The sequence below is a fragment of the Vombatus ursinus genome, unplaced genomic scaffold (assembly GCF_900497805.2).
Source record: "Vombatus ursinus unplaced genomic scaffold, bare-nosed wombat genome assembly UNPS02014782.1, whole genome shotgun sequence".
Lineage (NCBI taxonomy): Eukaryota > Metazoa > Chordata > Mammalia > Diprotodontia > Vombatidae > Vombatus > Vombatus ursinus.
Window position 1 is genome coordinate 5,996,970 of NW_020954560.1, and position 26,284 is coordinate 6,023,253.

General features: G+C 42.0%; 1 protein-coding gene across 1 annotated transcript in view; it reads left to right on the forward strand.

Annotated features, from left to right (window-relative positions):
* Nucleotides 1-19,977, forward strand: part of NGF (nerve growth factor) — an 80,820-nt gene extending 60,843 nt beyond the window's left edge. Inside the window, exons 2-3 of the mRNA XM_027866777.1 lie at nt 8,488-8,627; nt 19,137-19,977. Coding sequence (XP_027722578.1) covers nt 19,149-19,865 — 717 coding nt within the window. The 5' untranslated portion in view covers nt 8,488-8,627; nt 19,137-19,148 and the 3' untranslated portion in view covers nt 19,866-19,977. The remainder of the gene's footprint in view (nt 1-8,487; nt 8,628-19,136) is intronic.
* Nucleotides 19,978-26,284: the final 6,307 nt, after the last annotated feature.

The following is a 26,284-nucleotide window of genomic DNA, read 5'->3' on the forward strand; positions in this document are numbered from 1 at the left end:
GCCAAAACCACTAGATAGTTAAACATGTTGTATTTTCTCAAACATTGCAATCAGTTGAAACTAACCAAAGTGATTTTTTTTTTCTAATTACGTGAAACTAAAAAGCCCACTAATTGGCAAGCCTCACGGTCAGGTTCCATACTAGAGAGCTCCTGATTAGGCCAAAATAAGGAGAACAGGGAGATTAGACTGAAAAAAACAAATTGGGACTCCAGAGTACATGTACCCAAATTCCATCCCCCTTCTTCCCACAACCATGTACTCTGAATAAGAACTGGCAGAGAAAGGAGGACTTGGGGTCTGGGAATAATAATAATTATTATTACATTAATACTTTATATTTGCATACTCTGAATTCATACTTTGCCGTCTGATCATATTATAAAAGGAGATATGGATAAAAGTGAGATAGTGTTTGTAAAGTACCCTGCCAATCTTAAAATGCCATATCAATGTTATCATTATTATTTTATCATTATTGTGATATGGAGGTTACCCTGGCTTCTTGAAAACTATGACAAGAGAGTCTAAATTCTAGCAAATCACACCAAGCAGGCTCATCTGAAGACCAACCCCACTAACGTCAGAGGTTCATCACCAGAAGGTTAGCCCCAACTTGACAATTTTTTTGGCCACAGAAGACTCTCTGCTTTGGCATGGGTGGTGGGCTGGGATCTGCCTCCATGAAGGAAGTCCCATTTCAATGGCATCATAGATCCTTGAATTGAACTAGAGAAGTATATTGGTGTCCCACAAACGTCCCAACCTTCTCCATTATAAGCAATCACAGCATTACAGAATGATGGGATGATAAAGCTGAAAGTGACTTCAGAAGCCATTTAGACTAACCCTCTCATTTTTCCAGATGATGAAACTGACCCCTGGGAAGGCCATATCCGACAAGTAGGTAGTCAGTCTTTGTCTGAATACCTCCAGTGAGAGGTAACATGCTCTATATTTATATGAAGGTGTTGTGAAAAGAGCCCTGGATTTAGCATCAGAGGACCTGGGTTTGAATCCTGACTTTTCTAATTTACTGATTTTTGGGATTACACTACTGCTTTTTTAGAAACTAACCATCTAAGCTAGCCATTACTCCCAAGCATTCACTTCAAAATCATATTGAAAGGTTGAAAGATGAAAGGTCCACCTGAAGGGGGGCTTTTTAATGGTCTTGCTAAATCCTTGACATTTAATTGTACATATAAATGGTAATCCTCAAACACATGCCCATTAATACACCCATGTACAGATTAAAGAAAGCAGCAGATCTAGACACAATGGATCTGAAGAGAAGAAGATTTAGAGGTCACTTAATATAACATTCTCATTTTTGAAGATGAGAAAATGAAGGCAGTGTGATATGCTGAATTTGGAGGAAGAGGACCTGGGTTAAAACCCCACTTTATTTCTACCTATGTGACCTTGGGCAAGTCACTTCCCTTCTCTGGGACTCAGTTTCCTCATCTGTAAAAATGAAAGGGTCCTCTAAGATCTAAGTCTATGATGCCATGTAGCCCTAATTGGTTATAGGTCACCAAGGTAACAGATGACAGAGGGTGAATTCAAACCCAAGCCTTCTGAATTGATCAAAATCAATCAATCAAAGAACATTTATTAAGCAGTAAATATGTGCCAGACACTGTGCTAAGAAAGATTAAAAATAGCCCCTGCCCTCAAGGAGCTCCCATTCTAATGGTAAGCCCCCGTTCTGAATCCACTATACCTTGAAAGGGTCAGAAAAGTCAGTGTAAGCATCTCTAAGTATCTCTGAGATAGTCCCGGGGACTGTCCTCATAAGCCTTTTTTTGTTTCTGGAATAAATGCTTTACTCATGATATATCTCAATGAGATTCCATCCCAGACAATGTCAGTCTTCCTATCATACTGATAAAGAATTTCTTGCATGGTAAGTGAGAATTGGAAGGGCAGGCAGGGGATACATTGAGAGGAAAGGGATAGAAAGTGGAGGGGAGATGGTCCATGGGATCTTTCAATCTGAACCAAAAATAACTTCAGAATGATTGGAACAAAGGAAACAGATGAGTGAACAGTCAGCACAGAGACTAGAAGTTGGTTTCAGTCACATGGTCATCATTCTTTGGATATAACAGCTAGCAGAAAACCTGATATTTCCATTAAGATCTGGTTTAAATATGATATTAATTTTTAAACATTTGCTATTTGTCTTAGCCTCTTGGCTGAACTTGATATAAAATCATCATCATTTAGCCTAGCCAGGCTAAAGGGTCAGCATTAGTCTGGGCCAGGGCCTTATATAGAGATCAGCGGATGTGACCAACCTCTTTCTCCCCATTTACAGGTGAGGAAACAAGAGGCCTTGAGAGGTGAGACAGCTAGATTTAAGGTTTTTACAGCTAATTAGCACAAAGCCCGAACTAGAGTCCAGGGCTCATGACTCCTAGTTCACTGCTTTCCAAACCTGTGTTCTTGCTTTACGTCATTAGTAGTGCCATAAAAAACAGGATGACCCCTGAAGTTAACTGGGACCACCAGTCCATCTTATGGAGCATGCTCTATCTCTGTCTCTCTTTCACACATTGATACATGCACACGTGTGCTTGCATGTGCTGCCCCCCCCATGGCATCCACCTTCTCCCTTTCAGCAATCCCTGTCAAACATGGATCTGATGGTTGATATGCCTTTAGAGGCCAGAAAAGGTGCCCAAGAAGCTTTGTTAGCATAAACCACTTGGGAAGAGAACCTAGGGTCTTTCCTATATCCATTGTGGATCATTTGAACCAAAAAAAATGCCTTTGCTAATTCTCCAGCATCAGTTGATAGAATGTGTCAAATTCATTATCAAGGAGTGATGAGCATCCCTTTATTAAACTGGGTTGTGTAGATATCATTAATACTCTTGCCTGCTCTTTTTACCACCAAACATACCTCCCTGAAGACCCAAGAATGTACAAGACTGTATTTGCCCAGAAGATAAATTTAGGTTGCATAAATCACTCCACAAAAGGATTGTAGACTTTCTAAAGGGATTTACATTAGGAGTTGTTAGAGTGACCCTGAAGTCTGCTTGGCACATTTAAAATGTGAACACAGAGGCAAGTGAGATTACTTGCCATCCTCCAAATGTGACCATTTTTCCCAACTCCATACCTGAACTCTCTTTCCCCACCCACCCTTACTCTACTTGTTGGCATCCCACCTATCCTTCAAGATCCAGGTAAAATTCCACCTCCTTCATAAAACCCTAGAACTAATTTCTCCCACATCTGTTCTCATGGTACTTCATGATTCTTTTATGCATTTCCCTTACTTTAATTATATGTATCTGTATAGAGACAGAGGAATGACATAATGGAAAGAGTACATGACTTGGAGTAAGGAAGATCTGGGTTTGAATTCTGCCTCAGGTACTAGTGGTTTGACCTTAGGCAAAGGATCTGTCTGTGCCTTAGTTTCCTCATCTGTAAAATGGACATAACCATAGCATCTATCTCACAGAATTGATGTCATGTGTAAAGTGCTTTGCAGTCCTTAAAGTTATCTCCATATAAATGTTAGCTGTTATTACTATATTTCTATTATTATATTTATTAAAATTAGATTTATATATTATTGAATATGTTTATTGTAACTATATTAATAAATATTATTATCATTACTTCTCCTGACTAGATTATGAGCTTTTTGAGGAATGACAGGATCATAGATCACAGACTCATTGATTTAGAACTGGAAGGGACCTTGGAGGTCATCTTTTCTATTACCCTGCCTTATTTTCAGATGAGAAAACTGAGGTCTAAGGAGATTAAATTCAGGCCAAGGTCACACAGGTCATCAGGAGTAGAATCTGACCAAGATCTTCTGACCCCAGGCAGTCAACAAGCATTTATTAAATAACTACTGTGTACAAGGTACTGTACTCTGAGCTCATACTCTTTAAATTGTAATACAATTGGTGGCGGGGTTTCAAATCAATGCCTTTTACAGAATGCCAACTAGGCCATATCTAAATTACTTTGTCTTCCTACTAGGATGGATGAAGTCTCTTCTCATCTTCATTATCTACCCCCAGCATCTGTGCAAGGCTGTGCAGGTATCATAGACTTAATAAATTTTTTAAATGAATGAGTTAAAGGTCAAATCTCACACCAATTTTCAGGATTATACCTATTGCCCAAAGTGAAATTCATTTGTTAGTACTTACAGTCAAATGTTTGTTAATTGCCTACCATGTGCCAGGCACTGTGCCAAACACTGGGGATATTAAAAAAAAGCAAAAGATGGTGCTTGCCCTCAAGGAGCTCACAGTCTAATGGGGAAAAATGCAAACAGTGATATGCAAAAAAGCTACAGACAGGACAAATAGGAACTAATCAGTAGAGGGAAGCCACTAAAAGTATGGGGGATTGAGAAAGGCTTCCTGCAGAAGGTAGGATTTAAGGTGAGGCTTGATGGAAGGCAGGAAAACCAGGAGGTGGAGATAAGGAGGGAGAGCATTCTAGAAATGGGGACAATCAGGGGAAATGGTGAGAGAATGGAATGTCTTGTTTGAGAAATAGGTCAATGTCACTGGGATCACAGAGTATGAAGTGGGGGGGGCAGTGTATAGGTGTGCAAGGTGTAAGAAGACTGGAACAGCCCCACCGAAGAGCCCAGCATCCAGGTTCACTGCTGGAAAGTTCAGCTTTTGCTTCTTGGAGTACAAAGCTGAAGGGCTTGCTTTCTCAGTGACTCATGGAGAGGGAGGGCTGTGATGTGGAGGTAAACTCCAATTTGTTTCCGTATTCTTATAGAGGAGCTTAGTGCTACACTCCTGCTGGATTAGGTGTGTGTGACTGGGAGGGAGAAGTGAAGCACCAGCTGGAACCTTCCAACCATTCCAAAGTCAGGCTGGTAACCTTCAGTTCCCAAAATAATCCTTCCACAATAAATGGCACATGGGAGTGTAGGGGTGTGTACAGAATACTGCCCTGGGAGACAGAAGCTCTGGGTTCTGGACTCTAGTATTTACCGATGGTGCTATCTTGGGTCAATCATTCAACCTCACTGAGGCTCAGTATCTGTATCTGTAAAATGAACATAACACTCTCTAGCCTGCTTACTTCCTAGTATTGTTAGAAGGACTAAGTGGTCCATGATCAAATGAGATAATATTTGTAAAGAGTTCAGCACAGTGCCTGGCACATAGTAGATATGTGCTATACAATACACTATATAAATACATATTCCCTTCTCCTTCTCCTTCCATGGAAGAGATCCCTGAAATTAGCATGGGGGCCCTGGGTTTAAATCCTTGCTCAGCCTTTGTAAGCCTGGGCTCGTTATTTTCCCTCTCTGGGCCTCAGTTTTGTTATCTACATATAAAATGAGGTGCAAATTCAACGACTTCCAAGGACCTTTCTAACTCAGGGTTCTATAATGAGGAATTTACTTCAGAAGAGATTACTCCCATGCCCTGTTAGTATTCCCTCTCATCCCAATAGATGCTGGAGTCTGAAAATAAAAGCAGGCAAAATACTAGCGGGTTAAAACAGAAATTCACAAATATTGTCCACCAGCTGGTGGGGTTCTGAACTACACTGGTGAAATGAGGAGCCATGTCAGAGAAACCATGGATAGTAATTATCATCATCATCATCGCAGTCAGCGTTCATACAGAACGGTCGGATTTACAAAACATTTGGCATATATTATCCTATTTGATGCTCACAACAACCATGTAAGGTAGATGCTATTCTTATCTCCATTTTACAGATAAGGAAACTGAGACCTAGTGAGATTAAATGATTTGACCAGAGTCACAAAAAGCCAGTGTGTCAAACCTATGTCTCCCTGACTCCAAGTTTAGCATTCTGTCCACTACACTGCCTCATGTGTATAGCACTCTGCCATTTTCAAAGCCTTTTCATGTTCATCCATAGACTTTAGGGTTGAACTGGACTTTAGAAATCCTCTGGTTCAAACCCATTATTTTACAGATGAGGAAACTGAGGCCCCAAGAGGTTAAGTAGCTTGCTTAAGGTTACACAGATAATAATAATCAGTTCAAACTTCTGTAGGATATGGGAGAAGGGATCAAAGAAATTGAAACTGAGTCTACAGTCTGGTACAGCAATAGGTGGTCAGATGCCCTGGCAAAAGAGGATGTTAGTACTTAGACTATTCAGTGTACCCTTGACCTGGACTCTGGATGCCAAGAGGCCTGTCATGGATAATGGAGTCACTCAGGAGGAGCCAGGCGATCAGCCCCTCCACCCCTTCTGCCCTTCACAGATTGTACATCCCTTCCCCTCTCCAAGCAGTCAGAGAGGTAAGCGGCACCGCTAGAATTAATCTAACCCCCAGAAAATACCTCCAATATGAGCAAGCACAGCTTAGAATTGAAAGTTCAAGCAGAAGGAGAATCCCCTAGTTCTATCTCCATGGGGACTCTATTAGCTGGAAGAGAGAGTGAAACTGATGACTTTGCACAACTCTGCCTCACTTAAATCCAATTCACTGGCAAGTTAGCACCCTCATGATGTCATTGGTCCTCTTTGAAAATGAAAGAAGGATAACTTGAGCCAACCAGAGAGGCTGGGATGCCAGGCATAGAATGGGATCACCAGAAATGATGACAACTGTCATTTGTAGATTACTTGCTGGTTTACAAAGTGCTTAATGTCCATTATCTCATCTCTTCCTCACCATCAACCCTATGAGGTAGTTACTACAGGTATTTGTGGTTCTCATTTTATGGATGAAGGAACTGAAGAAAGGTAAAGTGCTGTGCTTGTGGTGACACATCTCCTGAGTGTAGAAGCTGACACTGACCAAGGTCATCCCAGCTCTGATTCTAATGGTTTTCCCCCTATACTATCCTGCCTTGGATTCAGCCTTACTGCATTGCAATCTACAAGGTCAGGTTTGGAGTTGGGAAAAATGGCAGCCCATTGAAGGAACTTATTGGATGGAGCAGTGGGGGGGGGGGTAGTGATTTTGTCAAGTTTCACCAATATGAGCTCTGAATGAGGAACTGTTTGTTTTTCCCCATTCCACTATGACTGCCCATGTCCTATTTCCCTTGAGTAGATAAGTCCTGAGCATTTCTCTCATACTTCCCCAAAGCATGCCTCCCTCCAGAAACCGAGCTCCCACTTGGAACAGTCTGAATTCAATGTCTTTCCCCATGAGCACCTGACTCTAAGGACTGCCAGATAAATGTTCCCTCTAGGCCTATAACCTAATTAAGAGTCAGAGGTGCTTTCAGGCATTTCCTGAGGCCAAACCAAATTTCAGAGCCTGAGGCTGGAAAGGGGAGGGGCATTCCCAGTTTTGTTTTGTTTTTTTTATTAGAGGATATTCAATTCTTCTGTTTTCTCATCTGTAAAATGGAGACAGTATCTCTCACCACCTGCATTACAGTAGACTTGTTGTAAGGAAAGCATCATAGAGATAGGGTGTTACTTCAAAGGGTGAAAATGATTATAGTGCTTGGACACAGCCTCCTTCAGCTTCTTTTTGTTAATTCTTGTGTGTTAGCATTGGAAGAATATGCACCCAAAGGTTTCTTGAGGGCAGGGGGAAAAGATTAATCCCGAAAATGAGGAGAGGTAAAGATGGAAAAAGCTGGATGGGAGCAGTCGTTGTCAGTTCTGAAGAGAAAATGGAGACTGGATGAGAAAGAATGCCATCGTAATATCTTCCCATCCTCCACCCCAATTCAAACCTTTAATAATTGTTTGAGGGCAAGAGGAGGATAAAGAAGTTGTCCTATTCCAATGGTAATAACTTAAAGACTAAATGATACCCCTCCCCGCCTTCAGCCATTTTCTCTTCTCCCTTCATCTCTAGATTCCTAAAACTTGAACTTTGGCCTGGTTCTCTGAGATTTCTGTCATATTTTCATAAAAAAATTTACCCTTATCTCTCAAATACTTGCATTTTTTAATTTGCTATGATTGCTCATCTGAGTTTTCTGCAAAGCACTGACTTGTTCTGAATTGTCAGGGCATTTTTTTTTTCAGTTTGATTTACCCTCATTATACTGTTCCAAAGTTGGCTCTATTTCTGCAAATGTGTAGCATACAAAATGATTTTCATTTTTGTCATCTGATAAGGGTGCCTCTGTCTTCAGTCACATGAATCTGTTGTTGGATTTGAAGTCACTTTGTTGGCTATAAAAGTAGTCATGGACCATGCCCAAGAACAAACCAAAGGAATTAATCCTGGCACAAGGGTCATAGATTAACCCTCCCTCCAAAGCACATTGCCTAAGCCAATCCACAGACTACAGGATAGAGTTTCTGGGAGCAAAGGACCAATTGTTCCTTCTCTCTTATACCCACCTCCCACCTGTAGAAAAATTTTAAAAAGTTCCAGGTAATATCACAGACCACCAGGTAAATGTCCAGTTGTCCTTTGGGGGCAATCTCACCTTATTTGGGGCTTTGAGAATACCAGGGATTCCTACTACTGATTCCAATGAGATATTGTTTCTGATATGGATACTGTTCCTCCTCTAGAGTCCTGGACTGAAGCTCCACTGGCCTGTGGCTGTGCAGTCTGGGGGGCTGGATGGCATGCTGGACCCAAATGCAGCTCAGCGTCTGGACCCAATAAAAGCTTTCCCCGTGGAGCAGCTTTCTGTCCAGGCCACACTGAGGTAAGAGCTCAGGTGATTATCCAAGCACCACCAGCATCTTTCATTGCAGGGAAGAGACCCAGGAAGTGACTGGACAGCTGTGAAATGAGCCTAAGGCTGAGGAAAAGAAATACTTTTGAGCTCAAATGCTGTTTAGCATGGACCTGGATTATGAGCTGGATGTGAGAAGACTTCTTAGTATTAATGAACTCGTGCACACTGAGGTCTCCCGACCTGCCTGGGAGAAGACTTCCCTAAAGGTCTTCCTACCAACCCGATCTCTCCCAGCATCACCTGGGCCTGAGCCTTCCCACCTTTAAGCTTCTAGCCCACAGGCATGCTGTCTGAATTCAGGGCCTTTTGTTCTTAGATGGCCCAATAGCATCAGTCACATTCATTCAAAGTTGACCGTGGCTCATTTGAGGTCATTTAGCTTCATTTCACCTAGAATCCCCCTGGATTCCCCTTAACTCATCTCAGGATTTATGTCTATGTAGATTCTTTTTCCATTAATTCAGTGAACACACGTGTTTTGGGAATGACCAACAGAGTTGGAGGTGCCCAAGGATATACAAACTGGGCATTTGTGACACCTGTGCTGAATTCTTGGCACTTAAATGATCTTCTCAGAGGTCATGTATGCTATATCTACAGTGGGCCCAATATTTGGGTGTCAGCAGAAAAAAATCCATTATCTAAATGTTTTCCATCTATCTAAATATTTATGTGGCGTCATGGGGACAAAGCACACAGAATACTTGGCTGAGTTTTCATCTGGATATTGAAGGCTATGTAGACCATACCCTTACTCTGTCAATTACTAGGTTTTTAAATAGGAGTATTGAGTTAGGTCTTCTTGCTATGGAAGGAGCACATCTTGAATATCAGACTTCCCAATAAATCCTAATGAAGTAGTGGTGCCTCTGGGTTTTACTCTATTCTCCTCTTCACTGTTCTAATACCAGATACCTGGCATGCTGCTCCATAAAGCATGGAATAGAAGAACGCACACACATTGGAACTCAGGGAGCCACAGCTCAAGCCTTAAATCTACAACGAACTAGCTAGGCAACCTTAGCAAGTTCCTTAGTCTCTAATATGATGAGGTTGGATGACATAACCTCCCAGAGCCATTCCAGCTCAAACATGCTATCATTTATGTTAAGGGGTGGCTTAGACATAGGTCTCACTGACCATTGGGAAGCCTATGGAATCATCTACTCTTCAAGGGAGTCTGTTTTATTAAGGTGAAGAAAGTGGCCAGTTCTCCTTTAGAGAAGGGCCAAATGAAGTAAGAAAGAAGGAAAGGAAGGAAGGAAGGAAGGAGAGGGAGGGAAGGAAGAAAGAAAGGAAGGAAAAGGAAGGAAAGAAGTAAGAAAAGGGAGAGAAAGAAATGTAAAAGTGACTCAAGTCTTTCTAAGAATGGAAGGAGAGAGAAAGCCAGTAAGACAGAAAAAAAAGAGGAAGAAGAGAAGACATGGCAGAAGGAGAAGGAAATACCATCATTTAGCAGCAAGAATTTCCTCTCCCTCTAACACTTAGTCTTTCTGGTTCCTTAGTCCAATCTGTGGTCCAAGAATCACTAGCATAGCTCTTGGCTCCTATCTTGTTTTAGCAGAAATTCTTACTCTCTTCTATAGCTCCCTCCCATTAAAAAATCCTTGCCAAGTCTTCGGGTGCCATTAGTTCCACAAGCCTTGTTCAAATATGTGGGCTGGTTGCCTACCTCCATCCAGCTGTTGCATTACCTAGTAAAGTAAGGTGGATTTTGAACAGGAATCTTTGCAGGGTATTTTTTTTTTTTTTGGTCAGGGATAATTTGTCCACGTGAATGATTGGAAAGTACTGATTAAACTGACCAGTCAGCTGCAAAACTAGGGAGATGGTGCCCCTTCCAGACAGAATTATTGGAAGATGATATAAGAGGATAGGACCAGGTCAGTGGGGCATTCTGACCTGCCTCTTTACTTTTGGCCATTTTTCTTCCATCCCAGGGTGGGGCAAAGTAAATAAAATGTTTAATTCATAGAATCATAGCTCTGGAATTGGAAGGAGCACCAGAGGACATCTTTGATTACTCTCATGTTTTCCAGATAAGGAAATCAAGGCCCTCTCTGGTTAAGTGGTTTGTCCAAGGTCTCAAAGGTAGTAAGTACTAGAGGTAGGATTTGAATCCAGGTCTTCTGACTCTAGGGGCAGCTAGGTGATGCAGTAGATAGGGTACCAGTGGAGTCAAGAAGACTCATCTTCCTGAGTTCAAATCTGGCTTCACACATTTACTAGCTGTGTGACCCCAAGCAAGTCACTTAACCCTGTTTGCCTCAGTTTCCTCATCTGTAAAATGAGCTGGCAATGGAAATGGCAAACCGCCCCAGTATCTTTGCCAAACAAAAAACAAAACAAAACAAAGACAAAACCCCAGATGAGGTCACAAAGACTCAGACATGACTGAAAAAAATGGTTGATTTCTGATTCCAGAGCCAGTCTTGAATGTGGACATTCACCCAAGCTGCCTCTCCCACAGTTAGGCTTTGGTAGCTCTCAGGTTGGTTGGTGGAGCAGGATGAGGGATCATCATTGGCCCAACATTTTGTTTTGCTTTAAATAAACAAACAAAAACATATATGGCTCCTTCCATTATTCACCACTGACCAAGGAGAGAATGTTTCTTTTTTCAACCATAATTACTGAATGATATCACTGGAATAGAAGGCACAGACTCTTTTTTTAAAAAAAAAAATCTTTTGGAGTTGTAGAAGGAAAAAAAGAGAGATAACAAGATCAAATGGACAATGCCACTGTCTCAAGAAATTTTTTTCTCATTCTAACTTTGAAGAAAAATATGTAAGAAGAAAAAAATCTCTCTTTGCTACACCTTCCCCCAATGTGAGAAACATGCTCAGAACATTTCAAAGTGTCAGAAATTTCTAACTTCTTACAAGTTTCTGTTATGCTTAGATGTCATCAAATTCTAAATATTAGCACGTCTACCAGGACTACCTATTTTCTATTAAGTTATACAGAGATACATATATATATATATATAATGTTACATATATATTTATAATTGTATATAATTATATGAATTATCTATATTTTCTGTTATCTTATATAAAGCATCAAATGGGCATGTGTATAAACAGCTAGCCAGGGTCTAGTATTTAGTACTAAGCACTTGGAGCTATGCGTAGATATGTTCAATACAGACTTAAAAGTCTAAACCTGTAGAAAATAGTGCTGGCAAGTAACTGCCTCTTAAAGACTCACAGATCATAGGATTATAGTTTTAGAGTGGGAAGGAACCTTATCCATGGCCAAGTACAATGCTCTTATTTTATAGGTGAGGAAACTAAACCCCACAGAGGTTAGAGATCAGAGGTCAGGGTCGGAGCCACTAACTTGATTGTTGAGCTGAATTGAAGTGATTTGAGTTGAATCCTTGACAATGGGGATTGGGAAAAATAGAACAAAGCTAAATGAACTGTCCCGACCTCTTAAGAGTTTCAGGTTTCTGCCTGTCAAGACTGATCAAAGCTGATGAGTATAAAACCAGACTGATGATGGGTTTCATTGCTTTTCCCTGTACGTGTTCTTCCTCTGATGAAAGTATGATGCAAGAAGTTAGGTGGAGTCCGGTGGATGGAGTACCAGACTGAGAGCAGGGAAGACCTGAGTCCCAAACCTGCCTCAGTCGTTTTCTAGGCTGCATGACTCTGAATAAGTTTTGCTTAATCTCTCTCAGCCTCAGTTTCCTCATGTGTAATATGGGGATAATAATAGCACCTACTTTACAGGGTTGTTATGAAAATGAAATGAGACAGCATGTAGGATACTTTGCAACAAACACTATATAAATATTAGTGATTAATTAGTGATAAATGTTAATGATTATTATTAAAGCTGGGGAAGGAGATCTAGATCCTAGGATCCCAAGGTCAGCTTCCACCAAATGTGACTGACAGAAGGAAGGCAAGGAAGGGGAACATAAGAAAGAACACACAAAAACTCCAGGGTCTGGATAATTCACTAACTAGATATTAACATCCCCAAATTATTCACTGGAATTCCATCTCCAGGTCAACAATCGAGCCAAGAAAACAGAAAAAAGCTGGTTGGGAAGGATCCCAGAGGTTCTCTAGTTTAAATCCATTCCTGGGGCTGGGACCCCCTCTCCACCATCCAGCCTTTATTCAGACTTCCCACTTATTAAGATGTTTTTCCTTACTGAAGTCTAAAATTTGCCACATAGGGTTGCAGAATTAAAGCTTAGAGGACCTGAGAGTTGGTAATCAACTCTAACCACTTCATTTTACAGGGGAGGAAATGGAGGCCCATTGGAGCAAGCAAGTGATTTGCTCAGGGTCATAGGGCAGGTAAATGTCTAAGGAAAGATTTAACCCTTGAGTGTCTTGAGCCCAGTGCCCTTTCCACTATACCACACTGCCCCTTTGCTACCCATTGCTAATAGCTCTGCCTGTTTCATGCATGTTTAATCTGCATTGTTAACATTTTCTCCATCACTTAAGTCTAGACAATCAACAAAACAACTAGCTCCAATTTATAGTGTTTACAGATTTTGTGATATCAATACTCATACTTAAATTTTAACAATGAGTTCTTTCTTTTTTTAAAATATTTTATTTTTCCCCAATTACAAAGAAAACAATTTTAACATTTTTTTTATTTTGACTTCCAAATTTTCTTCCTCCCTTCTCTCCCCCTTCCCTGAGACAGTTAATAATCTGATGCAGATTATATACATGCAGTCATGTAAAACATATTTCCATATTAGTCATTTTGTGGAAGAAAACTCAAACAGAAAGGAAGGAAGGGAGAAAGAGGGAGAGGAAGGAAGGAAGGAATGAAGGAAGGAAAGAAGGAAGGAAGGAAGGAAGGAAGGAAGGAAGGAAGAATGTTTCAGTCTGTATTCAGATGCCATCAGTTCTTTCTCTGAGTCCTTTGGGGCTGTCTTAGATCACTGTATTTCTGAGAATAGCCAAGTCATCCACAACTGATCCTCATACAAAATTGCTGTTACTATGTACAATGTTCTGCTGGTTCTGCTCGCTTCACTCTGCATCAGTTCATGTAAGCCTTTCCAGGTTTTCAACAATGAGCTCCTTTGAGCCAGTATGAGCTGGCTCTAGTACACTCCTAAGCCACCTCCTAAGACTTCCCTCCCCCCCAAATTAAAAATCTCTAATTCCTTCAATTGATTTCCATATGATAAGATTTCAGTCCTTTCACCATCTCAATTATCATACTCAAATATCAAGATCTTAACTTGGGATCCATGGATAGATTTCAGGGGGTCTATGAGCTTGGAGAGTGAAAAATTATACATTTATGTTCATATAATTGGTTTCCTTTGTAATCCTACTTATTTTGCTTTATGCATTTAAAAATGTGATTGTGAGAAGGGGTCCATAGCCTTCACAAGATTTCCAAATGGATCCATGATACAAAAAAAAAAAAGATTAATAACCCCTGCTCCAGATGCTATCCATTTTGCCAATGTCTTTTTTTAAACATGTGATACCCAGAACTGAGCATGACACTCCAGACATTGCTCCAGTATCTCAAGGCCAAATCAGATTTGTCTGAAGAATGACAATGAAAAAGGAAAAGGACATCTGGTTGGAATGTTGTCTTCCTTTACATCTACGCAAGTCACCAAAGATGGAAGTCTGTGTCTTGTCCAGATTGTGTGCACATACAGGGACATTCAGAGCCTCTGTCATATTTGCAAACATCCAGGGCCCATCTGGAAGTCTCCCCACCCCATTCCCCAGTTACATTACTATGTACCCCACAGGTGTTTTTAGGGCACGATTATTACCAATTTATTATTTACAGCGCTGATGAAATCTGAAAGAAATTGAACTGTAACTAAGAGAAATCAGGCAGTGATTTATTTTAGCCCCTAAACCTACCTTCCATTCTTTGATTGATTTGAAGTTTACTTATTAAGCACGTTTCACAAGCAGGGTCCTATGCCAGGCCTTGTGAGATGGCTTTGAAGTCAGAGATCTGGGGTTCTAATTCTGACTCTGATAGTTCTACCCATGTGCCCTCAGGCACTGACATATAACCTACCTAGCCTCAGGCTCCTTATGAAAAATGAGGGGTTTGAATCAAATGGCTTCTGAGGCTCCTTCTAGATCTTAATCTATTATCCTATGAATAAGCTATGGTGCCTGCCTTCCAGGACATTCTATTTTGGTAGGGGAAAGAAGATGTGGTTAGAGATACCTATAATAATGACCACAAAAAAGTTGGAGACCCCTAATTTCATGAGTGGGGATGCATCTCCTGTGGACAGTTTGTACCCCTCCCCCTCTCTGTGCCCTTAGGAGATGATCTTTGTGAGTTGCTGTAGCCCCCCCCAATAAAATCCATCACCCAGTGCCTAGGTCCCTGGGGATGGGTCTCTCTGTGCTTAGCAAGCTGGCCCTGGGATCATAGACACGCAGTCTGGTCCTGGGCACAAACCCAACTCCTTTCAAGCTTGGTAGGAACTACTAGGATTTGTTCTCCACTAGCACAGCCCCTAAGATCCCAGGGTCACCTCCATTCCTAAGAGGAGAGCAGCAGCAGGAGTCTAATGAAGGCAATATATGAGAGGTTGATGGGTGTCACAGAGGATGGAATACAGGAAGGCAGGAAGACCTGAGTTCAAATACTGCCTCATACACTTAGTAGCTGTAAGACGTAAGACATAAGTCACTGGTACTCTCCATCTCCGTTTCTTCATCTGTAAGATGGGAATAATAATAGTACCTAACTTCCAGGGCTTTTGTAAGGATTAAACAAGGTAACATATGTGAAGGATTTTGCAAACAGGAAAGTGATATATAAATGCTAGCTATTATTATTGTCAGGTGCCATAAGATAATACCATTGATGTGGCATTTTTAGGTTTACAAAGCGATTTCCTTACAACAATCCGCGGATGCCAGTATCAAAAGTATCTTACACATGAGAAACATGTGGATCAGAGGGGTTAAGTAACTTACCCACAGTCACAAAGTTAGTAAGGATGAAAGTTGGGATACAGAAACAAAGTTGAATCCAGAGGGGAAATTCCAGTGCCCTGACATTTCAGTACATGATTTGATATATTAAGACGTTCAGTTGACACCTAAAAGCTGGTGAACTTAGCTGGGTCAGGAGTTGTAAAGAAAAAACTCCAGAAAAGAAAAGGAATGGGATCCACTCCCACATGGAGATTTTCTCATGCCATTCACATCCCAGTACTGTTGGGTTGGACCCCTTCCTGCCGGGGCCAATTTCTATATGGAAGGGGTGATGAAGAATGTCCTATTGGATTTGAGTCCTGAGTGAGAAGGCAGAGACCTGAGTTTTTGACTGAAATGGGAAGAAGCTGAGTGGTCAGAGGAGGCAGGGGGCAGCTGGGGCCAGGAAAAGTATGCCCAGCAGCACCCAGAAGAGCAAGGACCTGGGTTTTATGTGAGCTTGTTTCTGTTTCCATAGCATCTGCCCCCTCCACAGGAAGCCCTCAAATTCAACTGGCATGTCCATACCTAGAATTGGTTAATCTTCTCAATAAAAAGCTCACAACCACTCTGAATGCAGCATGATGTTTGCTCTGGGCAAGAGGGGGACTGGATTGGATTCTTTCTTTGCTACTGATAAATGGAAATAGTTAATGACTTGTGAAGGGCAGGGTAGTGCAGTGGAAAGAACACCAGGGGATCTGAATTGTCCCCTTGGCTCTGGTGCTTACTCTGAGTGTGACCTTAGGCGAGTTACTTAATTTCAACATGTGCCAGCTCCTTCATCTTTCAAATAGGAATAATAACCCCTCACCTCCCTACCACTGAGGCGGGCTGGGTTGGAAGATGTCACGTATTTTATAGAGGGGATTTCCTATTCAGGTCTGAGCTGGATAAGATGTCCTTGGAGGTCTCTTCCAACTAGGTTTCTGTGACTAATCAAATGAGAAAATCAATGTGAAAAGTACTTTAGAGAGCTAAAACACTTGCAAGTGAGACAGATTCAGTGTGAGAGGACCATTGATAAGCCCATAGCAGTCACTTACTATCTCCATGACCTTGGGCAAGACATTCCTTCTCTCTAGCCCTTGATTTCTGCTCCTTTACCTGTAAAAGGAGCGGGTTGGATTTGGAAGACCTCTAAGGTCCCTTGCATCTCTAAATCGATGATGCTATTATTTTCATCTCTGAGATGGGTTCATATTTGAACTGAACCTGAGACTGTGTAGCTCACTAAGGGAGTTACGATCGGGATGGAAACGGTTCTTGGGATGTTTACCAAGCATGGAGCCCTGTAGCTCTGGAGGGGTGGATACATACCTCTGAAACTTGTGACTGCTTCAGTTCTGCAATGTAGTGTGTAGCTTTACCTCAGCAGCTCTTAACTTGGGATCCATGTATAGATTTCAGGGGCAGGGCATGTCTGTGAACTTGGATATTATTTTCACTAGCCTCTAAGCGATGTTTAGCATTTCCTTCGATCATGAAGGTAGGCAACAAACCATTCTCCCGGGAAGGGGCCCAGAGGCTTCACTAGACTGCTAAAGGATTCCATGACCCCCCTCTCAAAAGATTAAAAACCCCTGTTCTATTGAGAGTGGCAGGAAGGAGAACAGGGCCCTTTCAGATTTAAGGGTCAGAGATATGTATGGAACCAATGGCCTTTTCCATCTCCCACTAGGGCTTTGGAGCTCTGATGCAAAATGAGGCCAGGGATATAGAGACAAGCAGGAAAAAGAGGCACTGTCACATCCCCAGCTCGAGGCTGTGGGAAAATGCCAGGTTTCCTCCCTGAAGATAATGGGACTGGCTCTGTAAGACACGCACATGTCTGCAGGGGGCAGGCTAAGTAGGCAAGGCAAGCATTAGATCTATGCCTAGGACCAAACAGGGAAGCAAGAAACAGTAAGGGACATCTTCTTGGGTTTGGTGGGTCTTTTTTTAAAAATAAACGCACTTTTTTTTTCTGTCACCTGAAAACTCCTCTCTCCATGGCAGATAAGTATTTATTTTGTCATAAGGCGAGGTGGACATGGGATAGTGAAGGCTCAAAGCCTCCAGCAAATAACTGGGAGAAGATGGAAGATGCAAGTTCCAATCTTTGCCCAAGGAACACCCAAGCCTTGTCCCAGCTCTGGCAATGAATGCTCTGAACACAAGCAGCACAAACCCAAACAACCCAATCTGGTGACCCTGGTTGTCTAAGACCTTTTATTGCTCTGTGGGAAGAGTGCTGAAAACACAGCCTACAAGCCACAAAAATGTCCCTGACTCCTCCTCCTGCCCCGACCACCAGTAACACCCCTTGTTCCCATCGTGACCTACAGTAGACCTTGGCATGACCAAATCTTGGTATACACAAGAATATGATGGCCTTCCCCAAGAGTTTGGGTAAATCCTTTGCTTCTTACACAATCCAATACAATTTAACAAACCTTTATTAAGAGCCAACGATATGAAAAGCAGTGTACTAAGCTCTAGGGAAATAAAAACAAGACCAAAAAAAAAAAGGCAGTCCTTGAAGTCAGATTTGCCTCAGTTAAACTGTTGTGAGCCTGGGCAAATCAATTCACATCTCTGAGCCTCAGTTTCCTCATCTATTAATTGGAGATAAAAATAGCACCTCTCTCACATTTGAGGATCAAATAAAGTAATATTTGTAAAGCTCCTTGCAAACCTTAGAGCATTATTCAAATAGCAACTGTTATGATTAGAAATTAATTAATTAAAAATATAAAATAAAAATAAAATATACAAATTTAAAATAAAACTTTTAAAAAAGTATACACAGGAGAATTTGGAGAAGGAGTTCTTAACCTGGGGCCTATAAACTTTTTTTATAACTCTATTTCAATATAATTGATTACCTTTTTGATCCCATATCAAAATATATGGATACTCTGAGAAGATATCCACAGGCTTACCAGAATGTCAGAGGAGTGTGTAACACACACGAAACTAAAACTGTTAAAAAGGCAGCTAGGTGGTGCAGTGGATAGAGAGCTGGAATTAGAGTCAGGAAGACCTGAGTTTGAATCCTACCTCAGATACTAGCTGCGTGACTCTGAGCAAGTATTTAACCTCCCTCTGACTCAGTTTCCTCACCTGTAAAATGGGAATAATAAAAGCATGGAATTGTGAAGATGAAAAGAAAATGAGGTAATATTTGCAAAGTGCTTTGCAAACCTTAAAACACTATATAAATGTGAGCTGTTATTATTACTAGATAGATCAGGATGGATTCCTATAAAAGATGGTGTAAACTAAGCCTTGAAGGAAGCAAGAATCGGAGATGAGGATGACATTCATCCTAGATATGGAATAAAGTCTTCGCAGAGGCATGGAGGGATAACATGAACTGGAGAGTTTGGGGAATAGCAAAGACATACTAGAAAGGGCAAAGACACAGGTCACCCCACAGGTTACTGGGACAACGTCCCTTTGGGGGAGATGGATCCTGCTGAAAAGGTAAGTGGGCCCCTCATGGTAAGCTCCTGTTTTTGTTCTATTCCAGGCGCACAGAGTGATGTCCATGTTGTTCTACGCTCTGATCACAGCTTTTTTGATCGGCATACAGGCAACACCCCACACAGAAGACAATGGTACAGCAGGGCACTCCATCCCCCAAGCCCACCGGACTAAGCCCCCACACGACCCTGACACAGCTCACCACACAACCCACAGCCCCCCAGCTGGGACGGTAAATAGCAGGGCAGCTGGGCAGACTCTTAATGTCACTGTGGACCCCAAGATTTTTAAAAAGCGGCGGCTGCGTTCCCCTCGGGTGCTGTTCAGCACCCAGCCCCCACCCGTCATTGCGGATGCTCAGGACTTGGACTTTGCGGATGACTCTGCCCCGCTCAACCGGACTCACCGGGGCAAGCGCTCGGCCCACCCTGTCTTCCACCGGGGTGAGTTCTCGGTGTGCGACAGCGTTAGCGTTTGGGTCGGGGACAAGAACACCGCCACTGACATCAAAGGCAAGGAGGTGACGGTGCTCGCGGAGGTCAACATCAACAACAACGTCTTCAAACAGTACTTTTTCGAGACAAAGTGCAGGGACCCCAAACCCGTTTCCAGCGGGTGTCGAGGCATTGACTCCAAGCACTGGAACTCCTACTGCACCACCACACACACCTTCGTCAAGGCCCTGACCATGGAGGGCAAGCAGGCAGCTTGGCGCTTCATCCGGATCGACACTGCTTGTGTGTGCGTGCTCAGCAGGAAGACTGGGAGACCCTGACGTGGCTGGAGTGAGCCCTTGGTCCCCTGCCCTCCGACACTCTCCTAGGCCCCTCCCTACCTCAGCCTGTAAATTATTTTAAATTATAAGGATTGCATGGTGTATTTATAGTTTATACAGTTAAAAAAAACATTATTTATTAAACTTTTTGGAAACATCCTATGCATCCGTCACTTCAGTCGCCTTGCTGTAGCCAACTCTCATTTTCCTGAGATGGGTTATCAAGGACAGTGATTTCTGATTTTCTGTTTTCCAATCCTTAATTCATTTCTCCTATAAGAATTCACTCTAAACCACTCTCCCCCCATTAGCCATTCTAGGGAATACAAAGTAACTTTAGGTATCAGCCTAAGAAAATTTTAATTAGGAAGAGAAGTCTTCATTCTTTCATGTGATTTCATGTAAAAATCAAATAGCCCGAAGTTTTGAATTCTCATATGTACAAAGTCACCAGGTGGATAATTGCAACTTTACTGTAGTACATCTATGCAGCATTTGGGAAGAGGGTGCTATCCTAGGTGCTATGGAGCTGGTCATAGATCATGAAAAGAGAAAGGTTTCTGTCCCTGAGAATCACAGATTTAAAGGTGAAAGGGACCTTGGAGATCAACTGGGCCACTGATATCAGACTCAAATCAGAATGGTACTCACTAAACTATACATAAGAATCCAGTTTATTGACTTAGAGAACCACATCTTAACATCATCTATATTCTATTGTATTTTTATTTATTCTGTTAATTATTTCCCAATTACATTTTAATCTGGTTTAGTCTGCAGTTGGGAAATGTTCAACACCTCTGATCTAGGCCAACTTCCTCATTTTGCAGGCAAAGAAACTGAAGCCTAGGTAGGTTAAATGAATTTCCCAGGTTCACACACACACACACACACACACACACACACACACACACACACACACACACACTACTTAATAAGTGAGGGATGTAGGATTTAAAACTACATCTTCTAATTCCAAATCCAACCCTCTTTCCATTATACCACACTTTCACAGAATGTACAACCTACTTAAGAGAGAAAAATCTAGGAGACAACTGATGAGAGAGGAGAGAAAGGAAAAGAAAGAGGAGAGGGAGTGAAAGAAAGCAGAGTTCATTTTTTGCTGAAAAGCTGCTCAAATATGTAACCACCCTCCATCAGATTAGACCTGTCACATTAGATAATAATAATAATAATAAAGCTTTTATGTAGAGCATTTTCAGGTTTGCAAAGTGCTTCACATAAAATTATCTCAGTTAATCTGATGTTATGTTAAAGTTACCTTCATTATTATGACTTGTCCTTGGTTTTCAGTTTGTCCTCTAGTGACTTATTATTTCAGGTCCAACAAAAACTTTTTGACCTTAAAAAGTCTTCTCACCTATGAAGATTCACCCCTCTACAAAAGTCCTTATGCCCATTTGCCACCAAAAGATTGTCCCTCCAACAGTAATAACACAGGTCCTTTGGAGAAAAGCAATTTATGGGCATATAATGAGAAGATTCTTGAGCTAGGTTCTCCCATTCAACGGAGACCATAGGTTTCCAAAGATGGCCCAGGTTCTGCTTCTGTAAAGAAAAGGGAGAGTAGACCCTGAGAAGAGGAAATAAACAAAAAGAGAAAGAAAAAAAAAAGAGGAAGCCTGTTCCCAGACAGCATGGGGGGCTATTCTGCTCTTTTGTTCCCCCAATAAATTCAAAGTTTTTATCTCCTCATTTTTTTCAGATCAAACTAATCCCGTACATGTGTAACGCATAACAGATGAGCAAAATGTTTTTATATTCATGATCTCATTTTAGAGACTCAGAAAAGATCTGCAATTTTATAAGCTTAACTCCTTCCATGAATATCCAATCCATAAATAACTTAGGAGATAAGCCCTATGGAGTTGCCTGAGGCACATAAATATTCAAATGACTTACCCAGGGTTACATTACTAGCGTCTGACCAAGATTGGACCTCCAAACCCAGCACTGGCTATTGTTCCACCATTATATCTCTTTTATGCTTTCCACAATCCAGTGAGGTAGCAGGGGCTTAGGTGAGAGGAAAGCCTTTGCCAATTATTTTTTTTTTAATCTACAAAGTGAGGCTAAGTTTTCTTAAGATGATTTTGTTCTATTTTCATTTTAAAAAATAAATGACACAGGAGAGATAAGAGTAAAGACAAGAATTCAGTGCTCTTGAGTCTTCATCTGGGGCTCTTCCCATTAGGCTACAATGCCTGTAGCAGCAGAGTGAGCATTGTAGGGAGATTGAATTCACAGACCATGATAGTTTAGTGGCTAGAATGCTGGGCTTGGAGTCAAGAAGACCTAGGTTTGAATTCTATCTGAGATACCAACTGTATGATCCTAAGGACGTCATTTAAAACCTCTCTGGGCCTCAGTTTCCTCATCTGTAAAATGAGGGAGTTGGACCAGAAGATCTCTGAAGTACTTTGCAGATAAAGGTCTATAATCAGATTAGAGAGTTTATGTCTATGATTCCAAGGGGGACAATCAGTGGTCAGATTGAGAGCTGACTAGCCAGGGTCTTTCCCTTTAGACTGTGTTCTGCCTAGGTGAGTTCCACTTCTCCTACCCCAAAACCACATTTACAGACCCAGAATTGACTGACATTTAACATTTCAATTCTTTCATTTTTCCCCCTAGGAAAAATTTCTTCCCCAGTCTTTTTCCCCATGAAAATTGACCAAAGTTTTCCCCCCAAAAAAATGCATTGAGTTGTTAATGTTTTTTGCAACTTTCTCCTTCCCTACCCCCATGACTAAACTGGGCAGATGAGAAACAGGGAGCTTGGCCTGAGAGACATGATGAAATGTGCCCTGTTTTTTCTATCAAAGCTACTGCAACCAGAATTAAGATTTATGTGAAAGAAACCCCAAGAACATTCCGTGCTGAGATACAATTTGAGATAGGGACCATGGAGAGGGAGAAAGAGAGCTCCATCCTCTGAGATCTCACTTCCTCTTCTCTTGCTGCTTATAAAAAGCAACAGGGATTCTCAGCATCAAGTGATCTGGCCTTCCCAGCTTTAGCTGCTGGGGCCTCTTTCCTGTGCAGCATTGACGTGCCCTAACAAATCCTAGAGAAGGTTAAAGGGGCCCCAGAGAAATTCCACTCAGGAAGCTCCTGGCTGGGACAGGTTTCCCCTACAAGCTGTCACACCACCACACACTGCCCTGGAAAGATATGTCTCGCACACAAGGCAATTAGGACTTCTGAAAAAAAAAGTTTCCAAAGGTGTTTTTAAAAAATTAAACCAGGTAATTGCAGAAACACCTGGAGTGAAAGTTTGGGAAGAATTTACCTGAGCCTACTGACTTCCCTAGAAGTTGATTGTAGAGGCTATTAGCACCAGGGCTTCGGCTGTGGCTATCATCCCACCATCACCAGGTGTGAAGAATCTCAGTAATATCTGGTCCCCAACTCTCCCCACTCCCCCACCTTTCTCAAATGCAAAATTTGCCCTGAGCTGAAATGTGGAGTTCCAGCGTGGAAGCAAATGTTTTCTCACAACACAAAAGGCTATCAGTTTGGCTGTACCCCATTTGGAGGATTCCAAGAACAATTGCTGGCCTGGTGGTTTCAGCTGCCTGGTCTCTTGCTCCCACATGCTGGAGGGAGCTCTGGTTTATAGACCTACCCCAGGCTTCCTCCAGGGACACAGAGGCCATCAATGTGCAGGCTCCAACTCACGTTGGAAAAACACCCCACAACTTCACATTATTCTGTGCAGAGGAACAACAGTTGCGCAACCAAAATAATTTTTCCAACACCGTGTCCATCAGGTCCTTTCTGTCTAGTTTCTCCCAAAACTCTGAAACTTTAAGACCCATCCTTCTCTTCCTCTTCTCCCATCTTCCCTCAAGAACATCCCCCACAATGCCCAAATACATGTGTCCAGACCCCTTCTCATTCTCCCCAATGATACAATCCTTTACCTTTCTCAGCTTCAGGCAATATTCCTGGTTCCCAGAAATGAGAGGAATATGCTGCCTGACTCCGGCTAATATCCCATACTTGTCCTTCTGACCTCTCCTCTTCTAGAGGACCAGACCCAGATGAAATCTGCTTCTCCTCAAAGTAGAAGACCTATAATGTGGATACAGGTTTTCAGCAGGGACCAAACTGCTAATTAGCCCTGCTTAAATATAAGGTCATTAGTCAATGATGAAGAAGAATGTCTTCCTGACTCCAAGGCCAGTGCTCTATCCCCAGGGAAGAAGACACGTGGGCTGCTCCCAGAAACCTCTCTGAGGTGCCCCATCTTACTCGGCACCTCAGGCATGCTTCTTGAATCCAGTCATGTGGCTCTCATGAGGCAGATGGCTGCAAAGGGTCTGTTTTTGGTTTGCATGCATTGGCTGCAGGGGAGCTGCCCCATGTTTCTTCCCTGATGTGCTTACTCCCTGGCCATTTGGCAGATTCATACATCACTGGCTCAGAGAGTTTCCACGTGTCTAACACGCGGAATTTGTTTTGCCCCAATACACTCCTGTCTGATTCTGACAAGCCCCCAACTTCCTAAAGTTCACCTGCGTTCATGGGAACAGGTCTTAGGGTAGCTCTCTTTCCCTTGACAAATGTTCAGGAGCAAAATGGACAGGCCTGTTCACACCATCCAATTCTCTCATCAGGCAGAACTTGCACTCATTCCCAACCCCCAAGCCAAGAGACAGGTGAACCAAGATGGAAACATCTTGAAAATACAGACTACCCTTATATTTTGCTGGGTCTGCCACAAGAGCTTTGGGCAAGTCAATTGACCTCTTTGGGACTTAGTTTTCATGCCTGTCAAATGATAGAAGTTGGTCTAAATGACCTCAAAGGGCCCTTCTAGGGATCCTATGATTATTACTTGCAATAGGCAATCAGTACAGCTGTGGTGCACTACAAGAGTGCTTCATTTGGAGTTAAAAACCTTGGCTTCAAGTCTCCCCTCTGACATTTACTAGGACCAGGTTGTTGCTCAGTCATTTCAGTCCATGTCTGACTCTTCGTGACCCATTTGGGGTTTTCTTGGCAAAGATACTGGAATGGTTCGCCATTTCCTTCTGCAACTCATTTTACATATGAAGACCTGAGACAGAGTTAAGTGACTTGCCCAGAGTCACACAGATAGTAAGTAGCCATAGACATCCTCTTCTGAGTTTTTGAACCTCAGTTTCCTCATCTGCTCATTGGAAATAACACTACTTTAAAAAGGCAACATAGAGATACTAATAAACTTGGGGTCAGGAAGACCTGGGTTCAAATGTCACCTCAGACATTTACTATGATTCTGGAGAAGTCCCTTCATCTCTATGATCCTCAGTTTCCTAGCCACATCAGCCTCATAGTGTTGTGGAAAAGCTCAAATGAGATAGTGCGCATCAAGTGCTTTATCAACCTTAAAGCACTGTATCACTTCTCACTAGTAACAATGCCAATGAAAATAGTATTTAAATACCTGCTTGAATGAGACTTGTGGGGAAAGCATGATAGAAATATGTTATTAATACCATCCATCCTATTTGTTAATCCACTGAATGAAAGATAAGTAGGGAAGAGTCTATTTCTAGCCTCAATCTCCAGACCCTCCTCATAATGAGAAACAGTGTAATGTAATGGAGAGATTGGAAGACTTCAAGTCAGGCCAATCTGAGTTCAAATCCCTTCTCAATAGTTGTGATTGATCCTTAGCAAGTCATTAATTTCTTTCTGACTCAGTTTCCTCATCTATACAATGAGAATAATGATACTCACATCACTGCGGCATGGTGAGGCTCAAATGAGACAAGATTCGCTAAGTTCTTTGTGAATAACAAAGTGTTGTATACATGTTTACTATAATTATTAATGTCGTGGTGTAGAGTATGCTAACAAGGATAGTTCGTTGGAAGATAGGTCTGTAGCTAGAGGGGACCTCAGTGACCGTCTAATCCAAGCCTCTCATCTTGAAGCTGAGGAAACTGAGTTTGAGAGCGATTAAGTAACTTGTCCAGGGTCACAGAGCTAAGAAGTATCTGGGGTAGGAGGAGAACCAGAGCCCTCTTGACTACAAGTGATTTCCCTAAGGTCACATGAGCCCTAAGCAGGAGGGATTCAATTTGAACTCAGGACCTCTGACTCCAGAGCTCATGCTCTTTCCAATATACTAGACGGTGTCTCTAATAATCTTGTTCCACTGAATGTCTAAAAAGCATCCCTGAGTCCTGGCTGGGCTTACCTTGGAAACATTCTGTCCAAAACTTCATGAATACCACTAACAATCAGGGTTAAGATATCTCTTCAGTGTCAAACTGCAGGTTCACCCTCTACTGCATGAAGATGTACGGTATTTCCAGGCTGAACACTTACGGATGCTACCCAAAAAACCAACAAACACACTTGGAGAACAGACTCCTCCAAATATATCAGCGCCATTCTCTCTG